The sequence below is a fragment of the Humulus lupulus genome, chromosome X (genome assembly GCF_963169125.1).
Source record: "Humulus lupulus chromosome X, drHumLupu1.1, whole genome shotgun sequence".
Taxonomy (NCBI): Eukaryota; Viridiplantae; Streptophyta; class Magnoliopsida; order Rosales; family Cannabaceae; genus Humulus; species Humulus lupulus.
In genome coordinates this window covers 236891004-236911308 of record NC_084802.1, presented here as the reverse complement: position 1 = coordinate 236911308, position 20305 = coordinate 236891004, and the positions used below count along the sequence as shown (strand labels likewise).

The 20305-nt window shown below is 39.8% G+C and overlaps 1 protein-coding gene across 1 annotated transcript in view; it reads left to right on the top strand.

The window, feature by feature from the left end:
* LOC133807125 (sugar transport protein 5) overlaps nt 1-1934 on the top strand; it is a 54508-nt gene extending 52574 nt beyond the window's left edge. The window contains exons 3-4 of the mRNA XM_062245286.1: nt 538-1167; nt 1272-1934. Coding sequence (XP_062101270.1) covers nt 538-1167; nt 1272-1715 — 1074 coding nt within the window. The 3' untranslated portion in view covers nt 1716-1934. The remainder of the gene's footprint in view (nt 1-537; nt 1168-1271) is intronic.
* The last annotated feature ends 18371 nt before the right edge of the window (nt 1935-20305 follow it).

Genomic DNA, 20305 nt, shown 5'->3' with positions numbered 1-20305 from the left:
ATTTTGAAGTTTGTTTTATATGCACGTTAAATAATTGTTCTGAAACATGTTTTGGATACCGTTCGTAAATTATTCAAAAAATTTTAAAACTAGTAAAAGTTCATAAATAACTAAATTATATATTTTTATATAAAAAAAATATGATTATAATTTCAAAGCCAAAAATAAATAAGTCCCTGCTGATAAGGACAAAAAGCATGTCCCACAGTAAAAGCTTCCTATATAGTTATGCCTTTCTTTCATTTTTTTACTTTGGTCTTCGAAAGGAAAAGTGAGAACGATACACAATTCTGTCATGCTTATATACTACGAGTAGTAAATTACATTATTATAACGATATATAATATATATATTGTTGCAATCTAATATTAAGTTTCATGCATTTAAGTTTAATAAATATTATAAAGAATCACTTACCAATCATAATTGGTTTGACAAATAACAACACTACTCTTATATTTATATAAGAATTGATTATGTATGATTTTTTAATCTCACTATCGTCAGCATACTATATATATATATAAACCAATGTAGGCGGCTCCTGTCTATCTTTCGGAGGTAGCACCCCCGAAATGGCGGGGGGCATTCAACACAGGCTTTCAGTTCTTCATTGGAATCGGTGTGGTGGCGTCCAACTGCATAAACTACGGCACAGCTCACCACAACTGGGGCTGGCGTCTATCGCTAGGCCTTGCCATGGTCCCGTCAGCCATAATGACAACCGGGGCCCTAATGATCTCCGACACGCCGAGCAGCTTGGTCGAGCGTGGCAAGCTACCTGAAGCCAAGCTCTCGCTGCTCAAGGCCAGAGGCAAAGACTCTGACGTGGAAGCTGAGCTGGCGGAGCTGGTCAAGTGCAGCGAAATCGCCAAAGCAGCAGGGCGAGCGCCGTTCTTGACCATATTGGAGAGGCAGTACCGCCCTCACCTGGTGATGGCGATAGGGATACCCTTCTTTCAACAGGTGACTGGGATCAATATCATTGCCTTCTATGCACCTGTTCTCTTTAAGTCCGTTGGATTTGGAAGCGACTCGGCTTTGATCGCAGCCATCATACTTGGTTTGGTCAACCTTGGTTCCATCCTCGTGTCTTCGTTTGTCGTAGATCGGTACGGTCGGAGGTTTTTGTTCATCGTTGGAGGGATCCAAATGTTTGTTTGTCAGGTATGCTGTCAGTCTTTATATGCATGGAGATACATGTGTTGTCTGTAGAAACATAACTGACACATTATAAATATATGTGTATATATATATATAATTATAAACAGGTGGCGGTGGCTGGCGTGCTAGCAGCTACGACGGGTGTTTCTGGGACGAAGCACATAACGAAAGGGTATGCCACACTAGTACTAGTGCTAATGTGCATGTACGCTGCTGGTTTTGGATGGTCATGGGGCCCTTTGAGCTGGCTCATCCCTAGCGAAATCTTTCCCATGAAAATTCGACCCACGGGCCAAAGCATCAGCGTTGCAGTGAACTTCGGGACCACCTTTGTGTTGTCCCAAACCTTCTTAACAATGTTGTGTCACTTCAAATATGGAACCTTCCTCTTCTACGCCGGTTGGATCGCAGCCATGACTGGTTTCGTAGCGCTTTTCTTACCGGAGACCAAAGGAATCCCTTTGAACTCCATGGGCGCTGTTTGGGAGCGCCATTGGTACTGGGGTCGCTTTGTGAAAGAGCAACTCCATTGTCAGGGGAATTCTCATTAAGATAATATTAATATTGTTTTGTTTACTACTTGGCACTTGCGATTTTTATATTGTTAAATTGTTTGAATATGTATTTGCTTTTATTTAATTACCTCAAAGTGAAACTATTAGTGCATGTATCCATAGCTAGTCTTTATTGATAAGTTATCCATACATGTATACATAAGTTGAAGTTGATCCAACAAAAAAAGTTACACTACAACAAATATATGATTTTTCGGTGTTTTTTTTCTACCTTAACTAAAAAGCGCAACAGAAATGTTTGAAGCTTTCTTAAGTAATATGTTATTGCGGTTTTTAAAAATAAAACATAGTGTAAAGTAAGAAACGTGTGAAGTGGAAAAAAAACCGCAGATAAAAATAAAAAAAATAGTATTTTCTTTGAATAGTTATTGTAAAAATATCAAATTAAAAAAAAAAAAACCACCCAAAATGGACAACCGACCACAAAGTTATACTTGTTCAAAGTTTTAAAAAATTACAAGACTTTTCTCCACAATTTTCTTCAAAAAAATCAAGGTGGAAGGTCTTTCTTTCTCTACGGTTTTTTTTTAAGAAAATCACAGAGAAAATGTTCTCGAAGACTCAAAAAAAAAATATTATTTAAATTTTTTTTAAGTAGGTAGGACCCACTTGAGTCAAAAGAGTCAAATCACTTTTTTTTTTCTTTTCCCTTTCTCTCCTCGAATCTTCTTCTCTCTTTTTTTTTTTCTTTTTCTTTTCTTCCTTTTGTTTTCTCTCCAAACCAGCCACAACCACAACCCAGTCGGATCATCACCGGAGATCCATTTTCGACATGCGCCGGAGCTACAACTTCTCTCACCAGCGACGACAGCAACCCCAAAATTTGGTGACCATCAGAGCAAGGACGCGCATGTACGACCACTCCGAAGTTTTGCTGTCAAAACTTTGAGGTGACTTTCCGGCGAACTCTGACCACTGTTCGGCGAGTGGGTGGCACCGTTGGAATCAGCGTCACGAGAAGAACGTTGCCCTCTAAGTCATTCTGGTCAACTTGCTATTTTTCTCCGGCGAGATTTTGGGTATCTCTGCCCCTTTGGAAGCATTTTCGACACCGGCGGTGGTTTGGGCTAATAAGTTGCATATTTTTGATGTACTCATTGAGGGGATCACTTTTATATTTGTCGTTGTTTTCGGTACACCGCTCACTATCGCCACCAACCGCTACTGTGCACCACTTGGGTGAGGTTCCGAAACTTGAAATTTTAAATATGGTCATATTATATGTCGTTGGACATGATTTTGAATAAGGAATGCAATGATGATAATCTTTTGCTCATTTGGTGCACGTAGGAAAATCGTGATATTAAAATTGGACTAAATCACTTTAGGATCATCGTTAAGCTTGGGAGCGTCGTTTTGGGCTCGGATTGAAAATTCTAAGGAGGTGGGGACTCAACTTGACTATTGGACTTATTTTACTCTTATTGAATTGCATTAAACATATTCCAATTTTGATATTTATAAAATGTTTGAAAAATTGAAAACTTAATATGCATGTTTTCTGATATGTTCTAAGGGCACTAAGTGCCAAATATATTTTTGTTCACTTATTTATGCAAGTTATGATTTTTTGGTTTTATTCAAATGTAGCTGTTATGCTGCCCAATTTTCTAAAATATAAAAGGAATATGTTTCTTTCTTTTAATGTTTACCTACATTTGGTTATACCGATGAGAGCCATAGTGATCAAGATTTGTGCATGTTGTTGTTTCACGACCTAGTCTCTGTGTCATCATAGGTAGATCAGGTGTTCACTCACCTGTAGGTGTAAGGACCTAGCATCTACATACAAGAAGTTTTATGAGCCTCCCCCTTGTGGTGGTTATCAGGCCCGGCTACCCAGTTTAGGATGTCGGTTTTTCTATGGTGGGTAACAGGAACTAGAGATCTAGTGGACGGTGTGATGTGCACTTGTAGCTATGCTCTTATGATTATTTGTGGTTTCTCTCTATTTTGGTTTATACATGATGATATATGTTTTGTTTTCAAAGCTAACCATGCAGAAGTTTTATTAAACTTTTTGGGTCTTATGATATTAGTTGCTTTCTTACTGGGTTTTATAAGCTCACCCCCTATATCTCGCCCATTCCAGGAACCTAGTGACGCGAATGTGGATAAGATGAATTATTGATGAAGCCAATGTGTTTAGCCTAGTTCTATTTAGTGCCATAGTCCTATCTTTCGAACATTATATATGCATTTAATTTGGAACCTAATGGTCAGTATATCTAAATTAGCTATGTAATAGTTAGAAATGAGGAATGATGGATGTTAAGTATTGTTTTGGGTGTTTTATGACTTATTAAATTTAACTGTTTGGTGACTACATAACTGTGGGGATATTATTGTTCTATGTATAATGATAAATGATCATGCTTTTATCACTAATATTTGTATATATAATTATAAGAGTTATTCCATTGTTTTGACTTACAATTATAGTACTATTTAATATAAATTAAATGATCATTTATAAAGACTATTTTCCAACAAGGGTCAAAGTTTGACCTTTGACCACCCAAGTTATGGATATTACAAATCTGCCATAGTCTAGGGCTCGGGTCGTGACATAAAAATTGTATCAGAGCACCGGGTTTAAATACCTCGGAGTGTATCACAAAATAGATTAAAATAAAGTATTTTGATCTATAAAAGCATATGCATATAGATAGCATCCATTCCTCACTAACAAGCTAGCTTTTGAATTTCTGACCTAGGAAAATGCCTCTGAAAGGAAGGACAACAAGGAGAAGGCCTGAAGATGATGTCCCTAAGGCTGAGGTTCCCTCTCTGCCAGTTTCATTCCCTATGAATGCCATTATAGAGGCTTTAAGAGGCATTTCTGCCCAACAGATGGATCCAGCTGCCGGACAGAGCCATCACTTCTAGATTTTCCATTGGATTCAAATGCCTAAGTGTAACGACCCAAATTCGCTATTAAGGCTTAAGGGCCTTGAGTAGTGTGCCTGGAGGGCATAATGAGATTTTGTGTGTGACTTTTATGAGTTTAATGCATGATTATGATTTAATGCACTTTATATGACTATTTGATTATTTGAGATGCATGACTATGTGAATTAGTATGCATGTAGACCTGATTATCTTAGAAAGAGCATAATTGTAATTTGGCCATGTTGGGCATGACTGTGTTGATATCTGTGATCTATGACTCGAGACGATCCTAGAGTGAGCGGGTTAGCGGAAAAGTCAAAGCAGAAATCTATACCCGGCTTGGGTTAAGCCTGGGGAGTTTAAATGAGAATTTGGAAAATATATTGAGGTTAATCTTGATGATGAGGAATGTATATTTGGTGATTAATCAGGTATTGGGTAGCGAGCGGGAATTATTAGGAACACTTGAGGATTTAGTGGGAATTTGGGTAATATGACTAAAATGTCCCTTTATGGGCAATAAGGTTTAGAATTATTAAGGAGGGCATTTTGGTCTTTAGGCTTGTTAGAGATAAGTTAAAGGGGGCTTTATACTTAGTGGATTTTGTAGAAAAGAGTTAAGGCTGAAAAAGAAAGAAAGAAGGAAGAGAAAGGAAAAGAGAGAAAAGCTGAAGGGTTTTGTTCCAAAGAATCGGTTTGTGGCTCTCCCATCCATTTTCCTTCATTTTTCTTGGAGTTAAGCTCAGTGGAGAGCTAGGGTAGGCTGAGCATTAAGGATCCTAAGCTAGAATTGAGGATTGGCAAGGATTAGCAAGATCACATCAGAAATTTGAGGTAAGTTCTTGAGGATTTCAGTTTTAAGGCTTGACTGGTTTGAGCTGTGTATTTGAGCTAAATAGATGGGATTTTTGGGCAAATCAGGTCAAGGTTGTAAAGGAGCAAGCTAAGGAGGTCTAGGGTTCAACTCAAGGTCGAATTTCCATCCACGGTATGATTTCTAAGACCTTATCTTTGTTGGTTGAGTGAATTTCTGGTTTTTGGGTTCATTATGATAGATTTTGAGTTTTGGGTTGCTTGAGCTTGGGATTGAGTTCTTGGGATGCTTGGGATGAGTGTGAGGTGTGGATAAGTATGTTTTTGGGCTTGGGAAAGATTTGGACAAGTTTGGGGTTGAAATGGTAGAAGGAAATCGCAAGAAGCGATTTTTGGGTTTGGTCTGGCTGCAACTAGCGCTACAGCGCTAGTCAGGGGGCGCTGTAGCGCTAGCCCCTGTTTCTGGGGGGGGGGGGGGTGGTTCTGCTTGTAGCGCTACAACGCCCTCTTTAGAGCGCTGTAGCGCTGCACTGTTCACAGAGGGGATTTTTGGGCTTTTGTGAAGGGATTTTTGACCTAGGGTTCGGGGCTCGATTCCACCACTTTGTTTTGGGGATCTAGGACTTCCCGGGGGCTCGGGGTTGGTCCCGAGGCTAGGTTTTGGACTTGAGGTTTGGTAATGACTTTGACTTATGGATTTTTCTTAGGTAAGCGCTAGGGCTCGAGTAGGATCGTGCTCAAGGAGTCAGGTGATCAAGGCTATCGAATTTAAAGGTTAGAAAACCGTAACACCCGGGATCAGGGCATGGGCCCACAGTGTTATTGCAGGGCATGGCCCTAGATTGTTTTACTTGCAAATGTATGACCTTGAATGAATTATTATATGTTTGAATGATTATAATGAAATGAACGGCTAAGGCCGAGAGTGGCGAAGGCCGGGTACGGCCTTGGGGCCGGGAGTAACACTCAGCACATGGGGTGCTTATAGCCAGGGTGGGACCCAAGGGATACATGAGTTATCCTGACGGTGAGGACCGAGACCCCAGGCTTTGGTAAGGCCTCTGGGGCGGCATGGCCGTGCTTGTTTAGTCTGATGGTTTTCCTATTTATCAGTGGATTATGTCAGCTATATACTATGCATATGTTATGTACTATTTGGGTTTTCTTGCTGGGCTTCGGCTCACGGGTGCTCTGTGTGGCAGGTAAAAGCAAGGAGTCAGTCAACCGACCATGAGTATGGAGAGCGTGGGGGCGGCGCGTACATGTTCGGCCTGCCCGACTGCTTTGGTTGGGGGCATTTTGTATATGGCTGTATTAACTCATTCTTTTGATAGTTAACCTGGTGTAAATCTATTTTGAGTTGTAAATATTTTGTAAACCTTATTTTTGGGATCCCAGATGTTTGATACTTAATGTTTTCAATGAAACTAAACATTTTCAAAGAGTACAGCCTTAAATTCTGGTTTATTCACACTTTTTGTTTTAGAAACCACGTAGAGTCAGTCAAAAGCATGATTTCTGTTTTAAACTCACTAAGTAATGGCTCTAAGGTAGTAGGGCGTTACACTAAGTCTAAAGGTGGACAAGATTCTGAAAAATATTTGAGGGAGATATAGAAGAGCTTTAACATTATGGGATACCATGTAGATCACCTTTGTGTTGGGCAGAACCAGATGAGAATGTCACAATTGGACCTCAAATTATTGCTAGTACCACTGAGAAGATCAAAGACATCCAAGAAAGACTTAAGCTTGTTCAAAATCGTTAGAAGAGTTATGCCAATCTCCACCGACGAGAAGTTGAGTTTGAGGTTGGTGATTATGTCTTCTTGAAAGTTATTACTACGTGTGGTGTGATAAGATTTGGAGTGAAGGGAAAGCTAGCCCTGAGGTATATTTGACCTTTTGAGGTTATCGAGAGAGTTGGGGAGGTCGCTTATCGATTGAACTTACCAGTGCAGTTTGGGCATGCTCACAATGTGTTCCGTGTATCAATGCTGAGGAAGTATACTCTAGACCCATCACACAACATTGAGTAAGAGGCTATCCCTCTTCAGGAGGACGTGACATATGAAGAACAACCTATCAGAATCCTGACGAGAGAGTTAAAGGTGCTAAGGAACAGGGAGAATCTAGTATTCAAGGTCGTATGGTGGAACCATAGAGAATACGAGGCAACTTGGGAGTTAGAGTCGGAGATGTATGAGAAGTATCCTCATTTGTTTAATTTCAGCTTGAGATTGTACTTTGAAAATTTTGAGGCAAAATTTCTTAAGGAGGGAAGAATGTAAAGACTCAGAAAAAAAAATTATTAAAATTTTTTAAGTGGGTGGGACCCACCTGAGTCAAAAGAGTCAAATTACTCTTTTTTTTTCTTTTCCCCTTCTCTCTAACGGGAGTAATTTGCATAGGCAATCATATCCCTATGTAAATGTGAATTATCTTTATTGATTGTTTACCATATTTATACACACGATTACCCATACTTGTCCAGAAAATTCCATTATAAATACCAGGGATAATGGACAAGAAAAGGTACTGCTCTTTCTAATACAGAAGCTCAGCAAAAATTGTGAGAGAGCAATAATGTTGTCTCGTGAACTAGGTGGATTTTAACCACTGAACCACGTAAAATTGTGTGTGAGAAGTATTTTACAAATTTCATTACGGTTTACAAAAAAGCACTAATATCTTTCTTGTTTGATTTCTCAATCTATTGTTGAAGAAAAACCACGTCAACAAATGTCCTTTATTTTTAAGTTAGATAAAAATAACAATTTCTTTAATTATTCTATTTTAAATATTATTTAATGTCCAATTTACCCTTTTTTCTCTTTTTTTTTTGGATTTAAAATCATATGATTTTAATATCCTCTACATTAATTTTGGTGAATTAATTAATTTTATTATAAAGTTATATTGATTTTTTTTTTTGTTTTTTAAAGTTGTATTGATTTTAAAGTTTTAATCATATAATAGTATATTATTTTTCAACTCACTATATATCTTTATTGTGGTATGGTATTTCAAAGTTGTATGTTTAAAATGATTTAAAAATTACATATTTTTTTTTATTATTATTAACATGGTATATATGCATTGTATCATATAATATATCAACATTTGTTATTATTATTTTATATAAATTGATTTTGTTCAAAAAAAAAGTTTATGATATATAAGTTTACTAGGATGGCATATTAGTTTGTTATATTGTAGTATATCAATGTTGGCTCGGGCACCCTACATCCAAAATGTGTGTTTTTACATATATTCAAAAAAGAAAATAATATAAAATAAATGTTTATACTTTTTGGACTCTGTGTTTTGTTTCATTACTTGTTTGGAACCTGTGTTTTTTTTTACATATTTTTTTTTATTATTATTAACATGGTATATATGCATTGTATCATATAATATATCAACATTTGTTATTATTATTTTATATAAATTGATTTTGTTCAAAAAAAAAGTTTATGATATATAAGTTTACTAGGATGGCATATTAGTTTGTTATATTGTAGTATATCAATGTTGGCTCGGGCACCCTACATCCAAAATGTGTGTTTTTACATATATTCAAAAAAGAAAATAATATAAAATAAATGTTTATACTTTTTGGACTCTGTGTTTTGTTTCATTACTTGTTTGGAACCTGTGTTTTGACAGATTACTTTTTAGACCCTATATTTTTGTAAAATGGTTCAAATTGAATCCTAAACCCGATTTTGATCAGTGTTTTTTGAGCTAAAATTACAAATAATTCTCCAAATTAAAATCTCAGCATAAAAACACAACCATTCTGCCTACAACTGTGTTGTTATATTCAATTTTGTGTTCATCAAAACCAAGTTTAATGGTTTATTTGAACTATTTTACAAAATATAGAGTCCGAAAAGTAATTTGTCAAAACACAGAGTCTTGGGCAAACTTCGTTTACACCCTCGGGTTGTCAAAAGGCCTTCTTGGTTTGTAATTTGTGCATGAAGGAATGGAGGATCTGGTTAATCAAACTCAAAATCTTCATGTTGTTGATGAAGAAAGGCGGGAGATAAATGAAGGAATTTCTCAAGAATTGGGGTGATGGTGTTGAGAGGTCGCCTATGTACAAATTGTGATTTCAGTCGGAGTTTCCTTAAAACGATTCTGAGTCAAATCTGGAAACTAAAGGAGAAAGATTGGGAAATCAAGCTTTAGGAAAGATACCCGAAAGCTTTGATGTTGATCTTCACTTTCAAGAACGAGATGATATGCACTCAGATTCTGTAAAAAATTCCATTGTTCTTGAATAATGACATTCTAATTTTGGGAAAGATTGAGAATACAATAGATTCATGGGAGCAAGAGTTAACCAGATTCCTGAATTGGGGTCGGGCTTTGGTGGTATCGAATGAATTTCTTACTAAGAAGAACACGGAGAGAAATAAAGATGTCACCCATATAATTATCAATGGCTACTTCAGATTTAAGGTATGTCTTTATTGAGAGAAAATTGTGCCCTGGGTTTCTATTGCCAATTGGTGGTAAACGCAGATGGATTCCATTAAAGTATGAGAGATTTCCATTTATGTGCTTCTATTGTGGTGGTTTAGGTCATGACCAAAAGAAGTACCAAGAAGATGTTTTCATACGAAAGAATGATATGGGTGAACAGGCTTGAGCCAATGGTATAGGGATGGTTTTGATAAAGACAGGTCTCCCTCCATGTTCAACTAATTAGATGTTGTTGGTGACCATCGTTCTCAAAAGGACAACTTAATGAATATAACTATGGAATATAGGAGGTCTAGTAACTCTAAAAAGCTACAAAAAATGGATAACAAATTTCTACCACTGGATTCGACCGTGCAAGAAGAAGATAATGTGGAGCACCAAGTTCTTGGAGAAGGGATAGTGTCTTCGAATCAAGCTGTCAGTGAAGAAGGGTTCTAGGATAGTCAAAGGTTACTAGGTTGTGTGTCTGGGGGTAAAGCTAAGATAAGTGAGGAAGGGCATAAGAATCGTAGAGGTACATATATGTCTTTAGTTGTTCAGGAGGATATACATGTCACATAGGTGCAAAATTTTTCGAAGGCTAGATTAAAGTCCTCCGAAGTTGAAGAGAAGCCAACAGAGACTGTGTGGGGGTACAAGATTAATGGGGCAAATTAACTTCCAAATGGGACAAGAGATGACAAATACAACTGTTCCTAAGAAGACTTGACAGTTTGTCTTTTCCAAGGCTAAAACAAGAGCTAAAGGGGATAGTATTTTAGATGGTGTAGACGTGCATAGTAAGCTGGGGATGAATAGCCAAGGGACTGTTTTTATTTCAGTGGATTCTACCCTTGAAGATCAAATTTCAGTGGTGAACCTTGTTGAACAAGGATGCCAAGAATCATGAATATCCTCTTTTGGAATGTCTAAGGTTTGATATATCCTTGGACATTGAAAACTCTCTTTTCCCATGACAGGGCGCATTTGCCAGAGGTGATTTTTCTTGTCAAAACTAGGCTTATTAGGTAGCTTGATTGGATTAAAATCTGTTTGGGATTTGAAGGCTGCTTTTATGTGGATGTAGTAGGTAAAAGTAGAGGGTCGACTCTTCTTTAGTGGAATTCAGCTATGGTTGATATAACTTCTTTTTCTCTTGGGCATATTGATGTTTTTTGTCGATTAATAAAGGCCCTTAATGGCGTGTGATTGGGTTGTACGACAACCTGATGGCGCAATTATTTCATCATTCATGGGAGATGCTTCAGAGACTTCATGAGCTTCATAAAGGTCCGTGGGTTTGCAGAGGGAACTTTAATGAAATTGTCAATGAAGCTGAAAAAAAGGGCAGAGGAGAAAAACCTTTGTATTTGATGAGAAACTTTTGGGATATTATCGATGAATGTGACTTTAGAGAAGTTGAGTTTGAAGGATGGATATTCACTTAGTGCAATGGGCGGATGGAGAACCTTATTTTTGAAAGACTTGATAGAGTCTTTGCCAATGATACTTGGCATCAATTATTTGGGATAGCTAAAGTGACGCATCTTCAGCATCACTCCCACCAAATCCTAATCCAGGATATCTAACAGCCATCAAGATGGAGAATGCCCAACTAAGGAGCCATCTCACTCAGGCTAACAAATAGATCGAGGAGGTCCTGGCTTAGTTACCCCCTCTTGCAACCAATGCTAACATTGGAAAGAGGCAAAGTGGGTCCCATAGGTCCCATAGGAATAATTGACCCAATCCCAGTCGTTCAGTCAGGACTGCCACTCCAAGCTTTGTACCTTCAGAGCGAAATCAGCGGAGTGCTCAACCTGCTAATCATCACAGGAACCATCACCCACATATCAGTCGATCGGTCAGAACTGTGACCCTTAGCTCCGTGCCTTCTGCACATATTCCAAGGAATGCTCACAACTACCCAGCAAGGTGAGCTGGTACAAATTCACTAAGACAAAACGCCAGGGAGAATCCCCTTGCGCTGCGATCACAACCACAGGCGCAGAGAACTCAGGAGATTGGGGGTAGAATCGAGACTAGCTAATTTAGTCTGACCTGATGGGATGAGGATAGCCTCACCAATAAGACATCCACCATCACCGGTTAGACATGCTACACCATTGCGCCCATAAGGAGACACTCTAGTTTGTGGAAATAGTAGGAGATATCCTCCCCAGTCAATGGATACTTATGTCCCACGAGCACGTGCTGAAAATCCAGGTCCTCGATCTCAGCCACGAGTCATACGTTTTGCAAATGGAAGTTACTGGATTGGTCGCCAGTGTGGAGGCAGGTCTGAAAGCGACTTGAGGAGTCACCTTAGTTCGGTGCAAAGTCCTCATTGTGATCCATATCCCAACCTATGTGATCATCTGAATTCACAAAGAAGGTATCCATCTCGCAATGATGATATGAGTTATACTCAACATGGGGAAGGTCCGTCTATCGTACGCGACAATGGGAATGTCTCGCCTAACCAAACTCAAACTTGGAGAGAAAACAACCCATCAAATGCATACAATAGGATGGGGGCTAGTGAACAACTCTTAGCTAACCTAGATACCAAAGATCCAACCCTCGAGCGACTGGCCTTGATGGTGGAGAAAATGAAGAAGCACTTATCTGGAAAAGGAATTGATGATTGTGATTCCGATGAGGAGATCTCGAACCTTTCGGCTCAAACATTGCAGCAGCTGTGTATCCTATTTGCTTCAAGATGCCGACCATGCCATCGTTTGATGGAAACACAGATCCATTCGACCACCTCGGGATGTTCAATATGCTGATGATGGCCCACAATGTCGAGTTTGACCTAAGATGTATTTTTTCCCCACGACTCTGACCAGACCTGCCAAACAATGGTTCAAAAATACAAAAGTCATTCGATAAGCTCGTGGAAGAAGTTGTCTTCTGAGTTCAAGAGAGCATTCCGAGCTTCAAAGGAAACTCGTGTAGAGGCCAACTCATTGGCTAACATAAAACAACAACCTGGTGAGTCCTTGAAAGCATAGCTGAGTAGGTTCACTAACGTTGCAGCACGAGCAAGAGACACTGATGATAGATCCAAGCTCATGGAAATGAGAACGGGAATCCTGGTAGGAGGCGATTTATGGTAGGAGCTCCAGCGAAAAGGAGTTAAAAGTGTAGATGAGTTCTTGGTCCTGCCTAACGAATGGATAAACTTGGAGGAGGCGCGATTTGCTGTCTCAGGAACTAGCCAGGCCCTTATTCAGCCCGCTGGAGTGGTGACAAATGTTGCAGATACGACTCAACCTGTTGGCCAGGATAACCAAGCGGGAAACAATAAGAGGAAAGGGAATGGCGAGGGTGACCACAGCGGCACAAAGAAGAACAAGCTAGGAGAAAAGATCAAGCCCATTTATGCCACCTACACTGACTTGACGGATACACGGGAACATAATTTCCTAGCAAACTCTAATCACCTTCCATGGAAGAAACCAGAGCCATATAGGCACCATAGGGCGAAGAGAGATCCCTCAAAGTTTTGCTGATACCACAATGACATCGGCCATAGCACTGATGATTACCGACAATTGAAGGATGAGATCAAATCTCTCATTCAGGCTGGATCGTTAGCCTAGTACGTCCGAAATTGAGTTGCTCCCAATCAATCTGACAGGAAAAATTATCATCAAGCTTCGGAGACTCCGATGGGTCAGCCTAGGGCTAAGATGGATCAGGAGAACCTAGTTGGTCCTCCTCCAATAGTAGGAGGAGATATAATTTCTATTGCCGGAGGACCTCATTTGGCGAGCATGAGTAATAGATCCCAAAAGAGGTATATATAGGAGCTAGAAACTCACAATGATATGGAATTTATCCCGGAGCAACGATTATCAAAACAACAGCGATTGGAAAAACAACCAATCATTTTCACGGAAGAGGACGCTAGCCATGTTCAGTTCCCACATAATGACCCGCTGGTGGTAACCGTTCAGCTCGTTAATCAAAGGGTACGAAGGATATTGGTGGATAATGGGAGCTCAGTAAATGTGCTTTTCAGGACCACCCTAGAAAATATGGGATTATCCGTAACCGATCATAAGGCGACCTGAATGACACTAGGGATTTTCAGGTGACGGAACAATGACCAATTGGAAATTGGACTAGTGGTCATGCTAGAGGATGATACAAGATCTGTTACTAAAATACTTGAGTTCGTTGTGATAATTTTCCCACTGTGTATAACATGAATTTGGGATGACCCGGACTGATGGTTTTTCAAGCCATTACCTCGTCCGACACCTGGCAATGAAGTTCCCCTCAACTTCAGATATATGCATAGTAAGAGGAGACTAGCTCGCTGCTCCAGAATGCTACAACATTACCATGAAGGGAAAATCATAATCTTGGTAGCAAACAATGGTCATAGCCAAAGAAGGAGAGGAGTCTTGGGTAATGGAAGTTGCCCATGGGACGTAAGAACCTCGAAAAGGAGATAACAAGGTCACCCAATAGGAAGGCATTGATCCGCAAGTAGGAGAAGATAGATCTGAGCTCAAAGCTGTGGAGGAGCTCAAGGAAATCACTATCGACCCATAAACACCTTCAAGAGTTGTAAAAGTTGGAAAAAATCTTGGAGCTAAAAGGAAGGAGTTGGTCGAATTCTTGAGGAAGAACCTAGACGTATTTGCCTGGTCGCATGAAGATATGGTTGGAATCAGTCTAAGTATAAGAATACATACTTTGAACTTGGACAAGAATGTACCTGCAAAGTCCCAAAAATGAAGGCTTTTGGGTAGAGTACTGTCAGAAGCATTAGAATAAGAAGTAGCTCACCTACTTCAATGCAGATTTATTAGGGAAGCAAAATACCTGATCTGGGTTGACAACCCCGTTATGGTCCTGAAGCCAAACGGGAAGTGGAGAACTTGTATTGACTTCTCTAATCTCAACAAGGCTTGCCCTAAGGAATATTTCCCATTTCCTAGAATTGATCAGTTGGTAGACGCCACAACCGGTCACGAGCTCATGTCTTTCATGGATGCATATTCTGGATATAACCAGATTGCGATGAATCTTGCAGACCAAGAACATACAAGCTTCATGACTGAGCATAACTTATACTGCTACAAACTTATGTCATTCGAGTTAAAGAATATCGGTGCGCATACCAGAGATTAGTCAACAAAATGTTTGTTGACCAGATCAGAAAAAACATGGATGTGTATGTCGATGATATTCTCGTTAAATCAAAGACTGCCAGTAACCATGTGTCCGATTTGGAAGAGTGTTTTGGTGTACTAAGGAGGTCGACATGAAGTTAAATCCTCAGAAGTGCACTTACAGAGTTTCATCGTGAAAGTTTCTAGCTTTTATAGTCCACGTAAGGGTGATAGAGCCAAATCTAGAGCAAATCAGATCGTTGTTAGAAATGCCTTCACCTAGGTCGCGCAAGGAAGTACAAAGTTTAACTGGAAAGGTGGCGGCCCTAAATTTCTTTGTTTCAAAATCCACTAAAAAGTGTCTCCCATTTTACAACTTGCTCAGATGGAGTGGTCCAAAGATTGAAAACATGCATTGCACGACCTGAAAGCTCACCTGGTGAACCCCCTGTACTATCAAAATCAGCATTTGGAGAATGTTTGTTTCTGTATCTGGCTATGACAGAAAATGAGGTCAGCGCTGTGTTAGTTCGAGAGGAAAATTGGGCGCAGAAACCAGTGTACTATGTAAGTAAAAGACTTCTCAGAGTTGAGTCCTGATATCCATTAATAGAAAAGCTCGCATTCTGTCTTATTTTGGCATCAAGGAAGCTTAGATCATACTTTCAGTCCCACACCATCCACGTCTTAACCGACCAACCTTTAATGCAGGTTTTGCAAAAGCATGAAACGTCGGGTCATTTACTAAAGTGGGCCATCGAACTCAGCCAGTTAGAGATATTATATATTCCATGCACAACAGTCAAGAGTCAAGCCCTCGCTTAATTTGTGGTCGAGTGCATGGGTTTTTAGGATGAGCCGATGAGAGAACGGTGCAGGGGTTGTGGAAAATATTCGTTGATTTATCCTCTAACGAAAACAGATCAGGAGCTAGGATAATTTTAATCTCACTTGAGGGGCATCGATTTGATACAGCTCTCAGGTTTGGATTCGAAGAATCCAACAACGAGGTCGAGTTTTAGGCCCTATTGGCAGGGCTAAGGGTAGCGAAAGAGCTAAAGGCAAAGGCGATCCAATGTTATAGTGATTCCCAACTTGTGCTCAATCAGATATTGGGGGAGTATCGAGCTTGCGGCATCAAGATGGCGACTTACTTAGCTAATGTTAAGGGCGAGTTGTTTGAATTCGAGTTCAGCTCCGTGGAATAAGTACCCCGCGAACAAAATTCCAATGATGATGCTTTGACTCAAATAGCTACCACCACAGAGGCAGATACACTTAATGTAGTTTCAGTGGAGTTCTTGGAAAAATTGAGTGTAGTAGCAAAATCAGTTGATGTCAGAATGATTGAACATAAAACTAACCTAGATGACCCCCATAGTGGAGTACCTCACAACCGGTAAGTTACCTGACGATCGAAAGGGTGCAAGAAAGTTGTTATATCAAGCCCCACAGTATGTTATGGTTTAAGAGACTCTGTATCGATGAGGGCATTCACTACCCCTCATGCGGTGTGTTCTGCCCGAGGAAGCATAGACTATCTTGCAAGAAATACACGAAGGCTTCTGTGGAGACTATGCTGGGGGCAAAAACTGGCTCTGAAGGTATTGAGACAAGGCTATTTTTAGCCCACGCTGACAAAGGACTCTAGCTCGTACGTTCAGAAATGTGACAAATGCCAACATTTCACTATAATCGCCCGAGCAACATCTGTTGAGTTAACCATGATTTCATCCCCTTGGTTGTTAGCAATTGACTTGGTTGGTTCTTTGCCAATAGGAAAATGAGGATTTCGTTATGTTGTTGTTGCCATCAATTACTTCACGAAGTGGGTGGAGGCCGAGCCTCTGGAAACCATCACCTCGAAGAGAGTCCTAGATTTTGTCGTAAAAAATATCATATGTCAATTTGGGCTCCCAAAGAAGATCATGTTTGACAACGGAACTTAGTTCAATAGTGATATCTTCACAAAATTTTGTGAAAAATATGGCACAATGAAGAATTTTTCGTCGGTAGCATACACGCAGGCTAATAGCCAGGTTGACGCTTTAAACAAGACCCTAAAGGCGAGCCTAAAGAAGCGGTTAGATGAAGACAAGGGGCAATGGCCCGAGAAACTCCCACAAGTACTCTGGGCCTGTAGAACCTCACATCGAACCTCCACAAGACATACTCCATTTTCTCTGACCTTTGGAAGTGAGGCTATGCTCCTGATTGATGCACTGGTGATGAAAACCTTTGATCAAGATCAGAACCACGAGCTACTCAGTGCATCCCTTGATCTGATCGAGGAAAAATGAGAAGCTTCACAATTACAGCTTGCCCATTATCAGCAGAAAATCACGTATTACTTCAACTTGAAGGTAAAAGGATGCAGACGCGGACTAGGTGATTTGGTTCTTCGGAGGGTGCTTTTGGCAAATAAAGTTCCCAAGGACGGTGTGTTAGGGCCGAACTAGGAAGGACAATACCAGATCATGGAGATCCTTCATGAAAGGACCTTTAAGCTAGTCCGATTAAATGGAGAAATAGTTCCACAGACCTGGAATGTCCTACACCTTAAAAAATACTATCAATAATATAGTTGTTGCTAATGTTTCTGGTATTATTGTTCATGTAAGGTTTGTCTATAAAAGCCACTTCATTTTTAATAACAATTGGATTATTACGTAATCAATTTTTTCATTTTATTATCACGTGCTCATTTTGTAAAAGCAACCTAGAACATTTACAAGTTCTTGTCGCTTAGGGGGCACATAATCGAAGAGAGCTTTTAACAGAGTTCAGCATATTCAGATGAAGTTTGAAACTTAGAGTTTGGAAAAATTGATTATTCATCGACTTTTTAAAGCTCGGATTTTCAAAATAATTTCAAATACGAACTAAGTTGAGAAATTTCTAAAACTAAACCCCTGGATATAACCAGATCTGAGGCTTGATTCTTAATAGGTACGATGCTATTAAGCAGACTAAAAATCTTCGATACGACCAGGCCCGAGGCCTAATTCCAAATAGGTATAACGTAATTAAGAGGGAAAAATCTTGGATACAACTAAGATATCGATTGACATTAGTTAGTCGAGCGATCAAAAACTTATCTCGATCTAAAGACAACCCTTAAAGATTTCAAGTGTACAAGAATTCAAGATTCACAAACATGAGAAAACAATAGATTAAGTGGAGCACGAATACATAAAAAAATTAACAAACATATGTTCAAAAGCATATAGTTATCTCGAGGAGGAAAAACCTCGATCTGAGCCCAAAGGTGATTGTTTCAATCCCTAAAGAGTTGGTTAAAAAAAATAAAGAAAATGCATCAATGAGATATGTTGAATTGCTCAGAAGATGTCACCTCCTCGCTGTCCCCGTCAGCAACATCGGAAGCCTCGACAATCTTAGAGGGTTCTTGAGAGAATCGAATCTTGAATTTGGCAAGATAAGGTTCCCAAAACCCTGGCTGCATGAAGGTGAAATTTATGTCCTGGTTGAAATAGGGTCAGAACTCCCTGACGGAGCCTGCTGTCGTAGAAGTCGGATCTGCTCATCCTGGCTCTGTAGCCATGCTTGCATGTCTGCCATAAGTTGCTGCCAGTTCTCTGGGACTGGCGGAGGGGTCTGGCCCTGGTCATCATCCCGTGCCTTAGACCTACTACCAGTAATTTGTACAGATCGTCTTGGACGCATAGCTATCCAAGTTAATCTGCAATCAACGACTCGGTGGTCAGACTATGATGACAGGGTAATAACCCTTCCATACTCCACCATTGGAACTCTCATTCACAAGCAACCAAGATATAACAATTTATTCAAATATTCATTCACATACAACAGCAATGCTAATAAGCACGCCTCAATATCATCACACAATAATCAAGGGCCAGGCCCTATCAGTATCTCATGCTTCCTATTAATCGCACAGATATCAGCATTCATACTCCTTTTCTAATCATTTAAGCATATAAACATGTATACACAATTACCAAACCCTGAGTTGAGCTTGTCTTTAACAGTGAATGTACATGTCCAGCCAGTCTTCAAGAACCCTTAAACCTAGGACGCTTTGATACCAAGTTGTAATGCCCTGGGTAGCCAAGACCATTACACTGTGTGTTTATAAAAGTATAAGACTTTCTAATTAAGTCAATTAGTTGAAAATGTGTCGCTAAGACCATTAGTGAACTAGGGTTAAAAGGTTTTGGTCATAAAAGATATATCTCATATAAATAAACGTTTTATACATGGGATCCCAAAAGAAATGACATTTGAAGGACAGTTTACAAAATTTTCCAGAGTATATACATCAATTGGCCCCTCTAAGGGAAAAAAAGACATTTAAGGTCCTCCTGTTCCCGTCCCTTTCTTAACCGTGGCGGCCGAGCAGCTAATCATGTACATTCTGCCTCTAAAGCTCTCCAAATCAGGGCTGATCAAGCTTACCATTGCCTTCACCTACACCACATAGCACCCGTGAGCCAAGGCCCAGCAAGAAAACCATAATATCATAGCATAAACAATGACAATAACCAAATAATTCTTTAAGCATGATCATATATTCAGCAGACCATGACATTCACAAGTTTAGTAAACATAACCAGCAAATTCACAAACTAATACTCAGATATTCAGCATATCATATTTGTCAATTAACAACAGCAACCAAATCATACAATAACTAGGGTCGACACCTTAGGTCGCACCCTCTGTTTACACCACTGACTCTGGTCCGCTTAAACTGAGCTCAGTGAATATTAAGCTGTCCTGAGCTACCAGTGGCTGAGTTGCGCCCTGTGCGTCCATCACTCTTAGGCCATTTGTTTTACATTTCCATGGCATAATACCACCTTACATAATGCATATAAGAACAGGGAGCCCTTAGTCCCGTCATAAACTCACAATCGGGTGCCGTTTTCTTACCTTTAATTCCAAATGTTCTGATTACGAGAGATGACCCTTGAGCACGATCCGTTTCCTGAGCGCTAGCTTACACCTAGTCACAACCAAGATAAAAGATTCCATTCATAATAATTGTATAAAAGTTTCCAGACCAAGTTCTAGCCTCCGGAACATCGAATTCCACCAAACACGGTAGTGGAATCGATCCTGAGCACCCTAGGTTAAGTTCTCGCGCCTAAAACCTCCTTAAGGCAAAAAATTCCCTTAAGAGTCGCGGCCCTAAGCTCTTTATGCCGTGGCCCACCCCTATCCAGAGACCTAGCCTCATCAAATAACAGACACGGGCCGCAGCCCAACACTC